The sequence below is a fragment of the Anolis carolinensis genome, unplaced genomic scaffold, assembly GCF_035594765.1.
Source record: "Anolis carolinensis isolate JA03-04 unplaced genomic scaffold, rAnoCar3.1.pri scaffold_7, whole genome shotgun sequence".
Lineage (NCBI taxonomy): Eukaryota > Metazoa > Chordata > Lepidosauria > Squamata > Dactyloidae > Anolis > Anolis carolinensis.
In genome coordinates this window covers 39,619,122-39,633,406 of record NW_026943818.1, presented here as the reverse complement: position 1 = coordinate 39,633,406, position 14,285 = coordinate 39,619,122, and the positions used below count along the sequence as shown (strand labels likewise).

Below are 14,285 nucleotides of genomic sequence, written 5' to 3'. Positions count from 1 at the left end.
ATTATAACAATTATACTACTACTACTACTATTACTACTACTATTATTATTTACTAACACTACTACTAATAATATTATAACAATTATACTACTACTACAACTACTACTATTATTATTATTTACTAACACTACTACTACTAATAATATTATAACAATTATACTACTACTACTACTACTACTATTATTATTTACTAACACTACTACTACTAATAATATTATAACAATTATACTACTACTACTACTATTATTATTATTTACTAACACTACTACTACTAATAATATTATAACAATTATACTACTACTACTATTATTGTTATTTACTAACACTACTACTAATAATAATATTATAACAATTATACTACTACTACTACTATTACTACTACTACTATTATTTACTAACACTACTACTATTAATAATATTATAACAATTATACTATTACTACTACTATTATTATTATTTACTAACACTACTACTAATAATAATATTATAACAATTATACTACTACTACTACTATATTAACTAACACTACTACTAATAATATTATAACAATTATACTACTACTATTACTACTACTATTATTATTATTTACTAACACTACTACTACTAATATTATAACAATTATACTACTACTACTATTACTACTACTACTATTATTATTATTTACTAACACTACTACTAATAATAATATTATAACAATTATACTACTACTACTACTATTACTACTACTATTATTATTATTAACTAACACTACTACTAATAATATTATAACAATTATACTACTACTATTACTACTACTATTATTATTATTATTTACAAACAGTACTACTACTAATAATATTATAACAATTTTACTACTACTATTACTACTACTATTATTATTATTTACTAACACTACTACTACTAATATTATGTTATGTAGTAGTAGTAATTTACTAGTAGTATCATTATTATGTTATGTAGTAGTAGTAATTTACTAGTAGTAACATTATTATGTTATGTAGTAGTAGTAATTTACTAGTAGTAACATTATTATGTTATGTAGTAGTAGTAATGTACTAGTAGTATCATTATTATATTATGGCCATCCAGCCATAATAATAATAATAATAATAACAATAAAGTTGGAAGAGACTCCATGGGCCATCCAGTCCAACCCCCTTTATTCTGCCTTGATGCAGGAAAAGCACAATCAAAGCCCTCCCGACAGATGGCCATCCAGCCCCTGCATGAAATCTTCCAAGGCAGGAGCAACAACCACCGGGGAGGTCATAGTTAAGTAACCTGATTTCCCATTCCAAAGCGTGTTCCCCGCGGACGGACGTCACGCCAAAGCAACCCATGACCGGCTTAATCCCTGGCAGAGGAACCCTTCCAGCCCCAAACGAGGCCTCGTTAGCCGACCGGGAACGGAGACACAATCAAAGCCCTCCCAACAGATGGCCATCCAACCTCAATAATATTAATTATAATAATATTAATATTGATAATAATAATAACAACAACAACATATAGGTCACCTAGTGGACTATTATTAGTATTAGTATTAGTATTGTTATTAGCCCCTTCTGCCTCCATGCAGGGAAAGCACAATCAAAGGACACTGGACAGATGGCCATCCAACCTCAATAATATTAATGATAATAATATTGATAACAACAACAACAACAAGGAGCCACCTAGTGCAACCCCCTTCTGCCTTCATGCAGGGAAAGCACAATCAAAGCAGATGGCCATCCAGGCTCAAGAGTCAGTGTTTGTATGTATGTGGGTATGTATGGGTATGTATGTGGATATGTATGTGTTTGTATGTGGGTATGTATGTATGTGGGTATGTCTGTGTATGTATGTGGGTATGTATGTATGTATATATGTGGGTATGTATGTGGGTATGTCTGTGTATGTATGTGGGTATGTCTGTGTATGTATGTGGGTATGTCTGTGTATGTATGTATGTATGTATGTGGGAATGTATGTGGGTATGTATGTATGTGGGTATATATGTGGGTATGTCTGTGTATATATGTGGGTATGTATGTGGGTATGTCTGTGTATGTATGTGGGTATGTATGTATGTATATATGTGGGTATGTATGTGGGTATGTGTGTGTATGTATGTGGGTATGTCTGTGTATGTATGTGGGTATGTATGTGGGTATCTGTGTGTATGTATGTATGTACGTGGGTATGTCTGTGTATGTATGTGGATATGTATGTGTTTGTATGTGGGTATGTATGTATGTGGGTATGTCTGTGTATGTATGTGGGTATGTCTGTGTATGTATATATGTGGGTATATATGTGGGTATGTCTGTGTATATATGTGGGTATGTATGTGGGTATGTCTGTGTATGTATGTGGGTACGTATGTATGTATATATGTGGGTATGTATGTGGGTATGTCTGTGTATGTATGTGGGTACGTATGTATGTATATATGTGGGTATGTATGTGGGTATGTGTGTGTATGTATGTGGGTATGTCTGTGTATGTATGTGGGTATGTATGTGGGTATGTGTGTGTATGTATGTGGGTATGTCTGTGTATATATGTGGGTATGTATGTGGGTATGTGTGTGTATGTATGTATGTATGTGGGTATGTCTGTGTATGTATGTGGGTATGTATGTATGTATATATGTGGGTATGTATGTGGGTATCTGTGTGTATGTATGTATGTATGTGGGTATGTCTGTGTATGTATGTGGGTATGTCTGTGTATGTATGTATGTATGTGGGAATGTATGTGGGTATGTATGTGTATGTACGTGGGTATGTATGTGTATGTATGTGTATATGTATGTGTATGTATGTGGGTATGTATGTATGTGGGTATGTCTGTGTATGTATATATGTGGGTATATATGTGGGTATGTCTGTGTATATATGTGGGTATGTATGTATGTATATATGTGGGTATGTATGTGGGTATGTGTGTGTATGTATGTATGTATGTGGGTATGTCTGTGTATGTATGTGGGTATGTATGTATGTGGGTATGTCTGTGAATGTATGTGGGTATGTATGTATGTATATATGTGTGTATGTATGTGTGTATGTGTGTGTATGTATGCATGTATGTATGTGTATGTATGTGGGTATATATGTGTATGTATGTGGGTATGTATGTATGTATGTATGTGGGTATGTCTGTGTATGTATGTGGGTATGTATGTATGTATATATGTGGGTATGTATGTGGGTATGTGTGTGTATGTATGTATGTATGTGGGTATGTCTGTGTATGTATGTGGGTATGTATGTGGGTATGTGTGTGTATGTATGTGGGTATGTATGTGGGTATCTGTGTGTATGTATGTATGTACGTGGGTATGTCTGTGTATGTATGTGGATATGTATGTGTTTGTATGTGGGTATGTATGTATGTGGGTATGTCTGTGTATGTATGTGGGTATGTCTGTGTATGTATATATGTGGGTATATATGTGGGTATGTCTGTGTATATATGTGGGTATGTATGTGGGTATGTCTGTGTATGTATGTGGGTACGTATGTATGTATATATGTGGGTATGTATGTGGGTATGTCTGTGTATGTATGTGGGTACGTATGTATGTATATATGTGGGTATGTATGTGGGTATGTGTGTGTATGTATGTGGGTATGTCTGTGTATATATGTGGGTATGTATGTGGGTATGTGTGTGTATGTATGTGGGTATGTATGTGGGTATGTGTGTGTATGTATGTATGTATGTGGGTATGTCTGTGTATGTATGTGGGTATGTATGTGGGTATGTGTGTGTATGTATGTGGATATGTATGTGTTTGTATGTGGGTATGTATGTATGTGGGTATGTCTGTGTATGTATGTGGGTATGTCTGTGTATGTATATATGTGGGTATATATGTGGGTATGTCTGTGTATATATGTGGGTATGTATGTGGGTATGTCTGTGTATGTATGTGGGTACGTATGTATGTATATATGTGGGTATGTATGTGGGTATGTGTGTGTATGTATGTGGGTATGTCTGTGTATGTATGTGGGTATGTATGTGGGTATGTGTGTGTATGTATGTGGGTATGTCTGTGTATATATGTGGGTATGTATGTGGGTATGTGTGTGTATGTATGTATGTATGTGGGTATGTCTGTGTATATATGTGGGTATGTATGTGGGTATGTCTGTGTTTGTATGTGGGTATGTATGTATGTGGGTATGTCTGTGTATGTATGTGGGTATGTATGTATGTATATATGTGGGTATGTATGTGGGTATGTCTGTGTATGTATGTGGGTATGTCTGTGTATGTATGTGGGTATGTCTGTGTATGTATGTATGTATGTATGTGGGAATGTATGTGGGTATGTATGTATGTGGGTATATATGTGGGTATGTCTGTGTATATATGTGGGTATGTATGTGGGTATGTCTGTGTATGTATGTGGGTATGTATGTATGTATATATGTGGGTATGTATGTGGGTATGTGTGTGTATGTATGTGGGTATGTCTGTGTATGTATGTGGGTATGTATGTGGGTATCTGTGTGTATGTATGTATGTACGTGGGTATGTCTGTGTATGTATGTGGATATGTATGTGTTTGTATGTGGGTATGTATGTATGTGGGTATGTCTGTGTATGTATGTGGGTATGTCTGTGTATGTATATATGTGGGTATATATGTGGGTATGTCTGTGTATATATGTGGGTATGTATGTGGGTATGTCTGTGTATGTATATATGTGGGTATATATGTGGGTATGTCTGTGTATATATGTGGGTATGTATGTGGGTATGTCTGTGTATGTATGTGGGTACGTATGTATGTATATATGTGGGTATGTATGTGGGTATGTCTGTGTATGTATGTGGGTACGTATGTATGTATATATGTGGGTATGTATGTGGGTATGTGTGTGTATGTATGTGGGTATGTCTGTGTATGTATGTGGGTATGTCTGTGTATGTATGTGGGTATGTATGTGGGTATGTGTGTGTATGTATGTGGGTATGTCTGTGTATATATGTGGGTATGTATGTGGGTATGTGTGTGTATGTATGTATGTATGTGGGTATGTCTGTGTATGTATGTGGGTATGTATGTATGTATATATGTGGGTATGTATGTGGGTATGTGTGTGTATGTATGTGGGTATGTCTGTGTATGTATGTGGGTATGTATGTGGGTATGTGTGTGTATGTATGTGGGTATGTCTGTGTATATATGTGGGTATGTATGTGGGTATGTGTGTGTATGTATGTATGTATGTGGGTATGTCTGTGTATGTATGTGGGTATGTATGTATGTATATATGTGGGTATGTATGTGGGTATCTGTGTGTATGTATGTATGTATGTGGGTATGTCTGTGTATGTATGTGGGTATGTCTGTGTATGTATGTATGTATGTGGGAATGTATGTGGGTATGTATGTGTATGTACGTGGGTATGTATGTGTATGTATGTGTATATGTATGTGTATGTATGTGGGTATGTATGTATGTGGGTATGTCTGTGTATGTATATATGTGGGTATATATGTGGGTATGTCTGTGTATATATGTGGGTATGTATGTATGTATATATGTGGGTATGTATGTGGGTATGTGTGTGTATGTATGTATGTATGTGGGTATGTCTGTGTATGTATGTGGGTATGTATGTATGTGGGTATGTCTGTGAATGTATGTGGGTATGTATGTATGTATATATGTGTGTATGTATGTGTGTATGTGTGTGTATGTATGCATGTATGTATGTGTATGTATGTGGGTATATATGTGTATGTATGTGGGTATGTATGTATGTATGTATGTGGGTATGTCTGTGTATGTATGTGGGTATGTATGTATGTATATATGTGGGTATGTATGTGGGTATGTGTGTGTATGTATGTATGTATGTGGGTATGTCTGTGTATGTATGTGGGTATGTATGTGGGTATGTGTGTGTATGTATGTGGGTATGTATGTGGGTATCTGTGTGTATGTATGTATGTACGTGGGTATGTCTGTGTATGTATGTGGATATGTATGTGTTTGTATGTGGGTATGTATGTATGTGGGTATGTCTGTGTATGTATGTGGGTATGTCTGTGTATGTATATATGTGGGTATATATGTGGGTATGTCTGTGTATATATGTGGGTATGTCTGTGTATGTATGTGGGTACGTATGTATGTATATATGTGGGTATGTATGTGGGTATGTGTGTGTATGTATGTGGGTATGTCTGTGTATGTATGTGGGTATGTATGTGGGTATGTGTGTGTATGTATGTGGGTATGTCTGTGTATATATGTGGGTATGTATGTGGGTATGTGTGTGTATGTATGTATGTATGTGGGTATGTCTGTGTATGTATGTGGGTATGTATGTATGTATATATGTGGGTATGTATGTGGGTATCTGTGTGTATGTATGTATGTATGTATGTGGGTATGTCTGTGTATGTATGTGGGTATGTCTGTGTATGTATGTATGTATGTGGGAATGTATGTGGGTATGTATGTGTATGTACGTGGGTATGTATGTGTATGTATGTGTATATGTATGTGTATGTATGTGGGTATGTATGTATGTGGGTATGTCTGTGTATGTATATATGTGGGTATATATGTGGGTATGTCTGTGTATATATGTGGGTATGTATGTATGTATATATGTGGGTATGTATGTGGGTATGTGTGTGTATGTATGTATGTATGTGGGTATGTCTGTGTATGTATGTGGGTATGTATGTATGTGGGTATGTCTGTGAATGTATGTGGGTATGTATGTATGTATATATGTGTGTATGTATGTGTGTATGTGTGTGTATGTATGCATGTATGTATGTGTATGTATGTGGGTATATATGTGTATGTATGTGGGTATGTATGTATGTATGTATGTGGGTATGTATGTGTATGTATGTGGGTATGTATGTATGTATATATGTGGGTATGTCTGTGTATATATGTGGGTATGTATGTATGTATATATGTGGGTATGTATGTGGGTATGTGTGTGTATGTATGTATGTATGTGGGTATGTCTGTGTATGTATGTGGGTATGTATGTATGTGGGTATGTCTGTGAATGTATGTGGGTATGTATGTATGTATATATGTGTGTATGTATGTGTGTATGTGTGTGTATGTATGCATGTATGTATGTGTATGTATGTGGGTATATATGTGTATGTATGTGGGTATGTATGTATGTATGTATGTGGGTATGTCTGTGTATGTATGTGGGTATGTATGTATGTATATATGTGGGTATGTATGTGGGTATGTGTGTGTATGTATGTATGTATGTGGGTATGTCTGTGTATGTATGTGGGTATGTATGTATGTATGTATGTGGGTATGTCTGTGAATGTATGTGGGTATGTATGTATGTATATATGTGTGTATGTATGTGTGTATGTGTGTGTATGTATGCATGTATGTATGTGTATGTATGTGGGTATGTATGTGTATGTATGTGGGTATGTATGTATGTATGTATGTGGGTATGTCTGTGTATGTATGTGGGTATGTATGTATGTGGGTATGTCTGTGAATGTATGTGGGTATGTATGTATGTATATATGTGTGTATGTATGTGTGTATGTGTGTGTATGTATGCATGTATGTATGTGTATGTATGTGGGTATATATGTGTATGTATGTGGGTATGTATGTATGTATGTATGTGGGTATGTCTGTGTATGTATGTGGGTATGTATGTATGTATATATGTGTGTATGTATGTGTGTATGTGTATGTATGTGGGTATGTATGTATGTGTATGTATGTGGGTATATATGTGTATGTATGTGGGTATGTATGTATGTATGTATGTGGGTATGTCTGTGTATGTATGTGGGTATGTATGTATGTATATATGTGTGTATGTATGTGTGTATGTGTGTGTATGTATGTATGTATGTGGGTATGTATGTGTATGTATGTGGGTATGTATGTATGTATATATGTGGGTATGTCTGTGTATATATGTGGGTATGTATGTATGTATATATGTGGGTATGTATGTGGGTATGTGTGTGTATGTATGTATGTATGTGGGTATGTCTGTGAATGTATGTGGGTATGTATGTATGTATATATGTGTGTATGTATGTGTGTATGTGTGTGTATGTATGCATGTATGTATGTGTATGTATGTGGGTATATATGTGTATGTATGTGGGTATGTATGTATGTATGTATGTGGGTATGTCTGTGTATGTATGTGGGTATGTATGTATGTATATATGTGGGTATGTATGTGGGTATGTGTGTGTATGTATGTATGTATGTGGGTATGTCTGTGTATGTATGTGGGTATGTATGTATGTATGTATGTGGGTATGTCTGTGAATGTATGTGGGTATGTATGTATGTATATATGTGTGTATGTATGTGTGTATGTGTGTGTATGTATGCATGTATGTATGTGTATGTATGTGGGTATGTATGTGTATGTATGTGGGTATGTATGTATGTATGTATGTGGGTATGTCTGTGTATGTATGTGGGTATGTATGTATGTGGGTATGTCTGTGAATGTATGTGGGTATGTATGTATGTATATATGTGTGTATGTATGTGTGTATGTGTGTGTATGTATGCATGTATGTATGTGTATGTATGTGGGTATATATGTGTATGTATGTGGGTATGTATGTATGTATGTATGTGGGTATGTCTGTGTATGTATGTGGGTATGTATGTATGTATATATGTGGGTATGTATGTGGGTATGTGTGTGTATGTATGTATGTATGTGGGTATGTCTGTGTATGTATGTGGGTATGTATGTATGTATGTATGTGGGTATGTCTGTGAATGTATGTGGGTATGTATGTATGTATATATGTGTGTATGTATGTGTGTATGTGTGTGTATGTATGCATGTATGTATGTGTATGTATGTGGGTATGTATGTGTATGTATGTGGGTATGTATGTATGTATATATGTGGGTATGTCTGTGTATATATGTGGGTATGTATGTATGTATATATGTATGTATGTATGTGGGTATGTGTGTGTATGTATGTATGTATGTGGGTATGTCTGTGTATGTATGTGGGTATGTATGTATGTGGGTATGTCTGTGAATGTATGTGGGTATGTATGTATGTATATATGTGTGTATGTATGTGTGTATGTGTGTGTATGTATGCATGTATGTATGTGGGTATGTATGTGTATGTATGTGGGTATGTATGTATGTATGTATATATGTGTGTATGTATGTGGGTATGTGTGTGTATGTATGCATGTATGTATGTGTATGTATGTGGGTATATATGTGTATGTATGTGGGTATGTATGTATGTATGTATGTGGGTATGTCTGCGTATGTATGTGGGTATGTATGTGTATGTATGTGGGTATGTATGTATGTATGTATGTGTGTGTATGTATGCATGTATGTATGTGTATGTATGTGGGTATATATGTGTATGTATGTGGGTATGTATGTATGTATGTATGTGGGTATGTCTGTGAATGTATGTGGGTATGTATGTATGTATATATGTGTGTATGTATGTGTGTATGTGTGTGTATGTATGCATGTATGTATGTGTATGTATGTGGGTATGTATGTGTATGTATGTGGGTATGTATGTATGTATGTATGTATGTGGCAGCTTTCTGATTGGCTTCCACTTTCACAGGCCACTGCGATCCCCAAGAATGACAGACCCGGCCCAAACTTGGCACACACTACCCCCATGACCCACTTTACACCCTGGTACGGTTTGGGGGAGGACGGACCAAGGATGATGGGACTTTCAGTACCTTCACTCACTTCCTCAGACCACTGCGACTCCCACCAATGACGAATCACTACCAAACTTGGCACATATAACTCCCATGACCATCTTTACGTCCTGGTACGGTTTGGGGGAGGATGGACCAAGGATGATGGGACTTTCAGTACCTTCACTCACTTCCTCAGACCACTGCGACTCCCACCAATGACGAATCACTACCAAACTTGGCACATATAACTCCCATGACCATCTTTACGTCCTGGTACGGTTTGGGGGAGGATGGACCAAGGATGATGGGACTTTCAGTACCTTCACTCACTTCCTCAGACCACTGCGACTCCCACCAATGACGAATCACTACCAAACTTGGCACACATAACTCCCATGACCCACTCTACCCCCTGGTACGGTTTGGGGGAGGAGGGACCACGGATGATGGGATTTGCAGTACTTTCAAACGCTTCCTCTCCCACAGTTAATGACGGATCAGGGCCAGACTTCCTTACCCATCAGGACGGCCGAGACGGTGAGCAGGACGAAGGCGTTGCGGCGGAGGCATGCCCGGAGGCCGTCGCGCGTGAAGAGCCCCATGCGCATGCGCTTCCGGGCGTGGGCGGCCCGCTTGCCCAGGGCGTGTCGCAGGCGCTGGGCCCGTCCCCCGGAGCCCAGCCGCTTGGAGGAGCCCTCGTTCAGGAAGAGGCTGTTGGCGTGGCTCTGGCGCTCCGCCATGGCCGGGCTCAGCATCCCTGCGGAAAGAGAAGCCGGCGTCACCCGCGGAGCCAACGCCACGGGATTGAGGGCTGCAAAGCCGGGACTTCACGTGCCCCGCGTGACCCAGAAGCACAAGGAGGGCCAGAGGACCAGTGGTTTTGTTGTTAGTCCTAATTAGGGCCTACCCTTCTGACCGGCAGACGGGGTTGAAAACGGCTCTTCCTCGTCCTCTAATTTGGACTTTAGTTTTCCAGGTTTTTTTGTTTGGATGATTATGTCTTTTGTGGCCAAATATGGTGTGATTTGGTTCAGTGGTTTTGTTGTTTACTCAGTCCTAATTAGGGCCTACCCTTCTGACCGGCAGACGGGGTTGAAAACGGCTCTTCCTCGTCTTCTAATTTGGACTTTAGTTTTCCAGGTTTTTTTGTTTGGATGATTATGTCTTTTGTGGCCAAATATGGTGTGATTTGGTTCAGTGGTTTTGTTGTTTACTCAGTCCTAATTAGGGCCTACCCTTCTGACCGGCAGACAGGGTTGAAAACGGCTCTTCCTCGTCTTCTAATTTGGACTTTAGTTTTCCAGGTTTTTTTGTTTGGATGATTATGTCTTTTGTGGCCAAATATGGTGTGATTTGGTTCAGTGGTTTTGTTGTTTACTCAGTCCTAATTAGGGCCTACCCTTCTGACCGGCAGACAGGGTTGAAAACGGCTCTTCCTCGTCTTCTAATTTGGACTTTTGTTTTCCAGGTTTTTTTGTTTGGATGATTATGTCTTTTGTGGCCAAATATGGTGTGATTTGGTTCAGTGGTTTTGTTGTTTACTCAGTCCTAATTAGGGCCTACCCTTCTGACCGGCAGACAGGGTTGAAAATGGCTCTTCCTTGTCTTCTAATTTGGACTTTATTTTTCCAGGTTTTTTTGTTTGGATGATTATGTCTTTTGTGGCCAAATATGGTGTGATTTGGTTCAGTGGTTTTGTTGTTTACTCAGTCCTAATTAGGGCCTACCCTTCTGACCGGCAGACAGGGTTGAAAACGGCTCTTCCTCGTCTTCTAATTTGGACTTTTGTTTTCCAGGTTTTTTTGTTTGGATGATTATGTCTTTTGTGGCCAAATATGGTGTGATTTGGTTCAGTGGTTTTGTTGTTTACTCAGTCCTAATTAGGGCCTACCCTTCTGACCGGCAGACAGGGTTGAAAACGGCTCTTCTTCATCCACTAATTTGGACTTTATTTTTCCAGGGTTTTTTTTGTTTGGACGACTATGTCTTTTGTGGCCAAATATGGTGTGATTTGGTTCAGTGGTTTTGTTGTTTACTCGGTACTACAAACCTACATTACATTTATATATATATATATATATATATATATATATATAGATATAGATATAGATATAGATATAGATATTAAATATATACATCCAGTCCAATATTACACATGAGTAATGATACGGCTTCAATGCCCTCGAAGAGAAGAAAATCAGGCCACTAAGGTAAGAATAAATAATAACAACAACAATAAATATTATATAATATTATTAATACATTATTATTATTATTATTATTATTATTATTATTATTATTATTATTATTATTATTATGACACAGCAAACAAGATAGACATGCTGGATTTCATATCACAAAATCACAAGTGGAACACTTCCCAAGTGTCTAGGACTGTGTGATGTATTATTATTATTATTATTATTATTATATTTTACGACACAGCAAACAAGATAGACATGCTGGATTTTGTATCACAAAATCACAAGTCAAACACTTCCCAAGTGTCTAGGACTGTGTGATGTATTATTATTATTATTATTATTATTATTATTATTATTGTATTATATGACACAGCAAACAAGATAGACATGCTAGATTTCATATCACAAAATTACAAGTCGATCACTTCCCAAGTGTCTAGGACTGTGTGATGTATATTATTATTATTATTATTATTATTATTATTATTATTATTATTTTATTGTATGATACATCACACAGTCCTAGACACTTGGGAAATGTTCGACTTGTGATTTTGTGATACGAAATCCAGCATATCTATCTTGTTTGCTGTGTCATACAATAAAATATTAATAAATATTATATAATATTAATATTAATAAATTATTATTATTATTTTTATACATAGTTGTGCCTCTGTTTGTAGTCTGTCTGTGCAATTTTCTTACAGCAGCTGAGGATACGATCCATGGTTTCATCAGCTTCCTTGCACAGTCTGCATTTTGGGTCATCAGCTGATTTTTATTATTATTATTATTATTATTACTTCTTCTTCTTCTTTTTATTATTATTATTATTATTATTATTATTATTATTATTATTATTATTATTATACATAGTTGTGCCTCTGTTTGTAGTCTGTCTGTGCGATTTTCTTACAGCAGCTGAGGATATGATCCATGGTTTCATCAGCTTCCTTGCACAGTCTGCATTTTGGGTCATCAGCTGATTTTTATTATTATTATTATTATTATTATTATTATACATAGTTGTGCCTCTGTTTGTAGTCTGTCTGTGCGATTTTCTTACAGCAGCTGAGGATATGATCCATGGTTTCATCAGCTTCCTTGCACAGTCTGCATTTTGGGTCATCAGCTGATTTTTATTATTATTATTATTATTATTATTATTATTATTATTATTATTATTATTACAGCCCAATATGATACATGTCTAACCCTATGGCTTCGATGCCCACGAAGGGAAGAATAAGTAATAGTAACAATAATTATATATCTAATAATAACTGAAGCGAAGGCATTTGGGGACACGAGTGCCAACTCTCGACTACTACGCAAGCCGAGAAGTATTTTTGAAAGCAGCTGCTGGGGGACTCCACTGGGACGGGAAAGGCCCCCTCCCCAAAAAGGCCACCCTTGACCCACCTGGCGATGCCTCCTCCGCTCTCGCCGCTCTCGGCCTCTCCGCCGCCCTCCTTCGCTGGGGACCACCGTCTTCGTCCTCAATTCTTCTGGCCAAAAAGAAAAGAAAGAAGGGATTAGAGGGAAGTCCGACGGGGAGGAGGAGACTCCGGTTGCGGGTACCTGTGCCCAGATCCCAAAGCTGGGTTTAACCCCTTCCTGGTCCTGGCTCTCCTTGCAAAGCCACCGCCTCCCTCTCTCTATCATATTATAATAATATTATAATATAACAATATAATAATTAAAAATAATATTATAATTATATTATAATAATATAATAATATTATAATATAACAATATAATAATTAAAAATAATATTATAATTATAATAATATTATAATAATATAATAACATTATAATATAACAATATAATAATTAAATATAATATAATTGTAACTAGCTATCTAGATATATAAAAGAGTGATGGCATCACGGCGACCAACAAAACAACAAAACTACACACCCCAGAAACACTAAACTTGGCAGCACAACCCCTCATCCATGCCTCTACGTTCATACAACAAAAAGAAAAGAAAAATAAAGTCTTAATTAGAGGGAGAGGAATAATTGTTTTTATCCAATTACTGCCAGTTAGAAGGATAAGCTCTGCCCACTTGGTCTCCTAGCAACCCACTCAGCCCAGGATACAGGCAGAGTTAGGCCTCACTTAGGCCTCTTCCACACTTAGGCAGAGTTAGGCCTCATTTAGGCCTCTTCCACACTTAGGCAGAGTTAGGCCTCACTTAGGCCTCTTCCACACTTAGGCAGAGTTAGGCCTCACTTAGGCCTCTTCCACACTTAGGCAGAGTTAGGCCTCACTTAGGCCTCTTCCACACTTAGGCAGAGTTAGGCCTCACTTAGGCCTCTTCCACACTTAGGCAGAGTTAGGCCTCACTTAGGCCTCTTCCACACTT

The 14,285-nt window shown here is 37.1% G+C and overlaps 1 protein-coding gene across 1 annotated transcript in view; it reads right to left on the bottom strand.

Moving 5' to 3' along the window:
• LOC134293037 (excitatory amino acid transporter 1-like) overlaps window positions 1-14,285 on the bottom strand; it is a 51,130-nt gene that overhangs the window by 29,599 nt on the left and 7,246 nt on the right. Inside the window, exons 3-4 of the mRNA XM_062959295.1 lie at window positions 13,336-13,421; window positions 10,224-10,463 (exon numbers count right to left, since the gene is read on the bottom strand). Coding sequence (XP_062815365.1) covers window positions 10,224-10,463; window positions 13,336-13,421 — 326 coding nt within the window. The remainder of the gene's footprint in view (window positions 1-10,223; window positions 10,464-13,335; window positions 13,422-14,285) is intronic.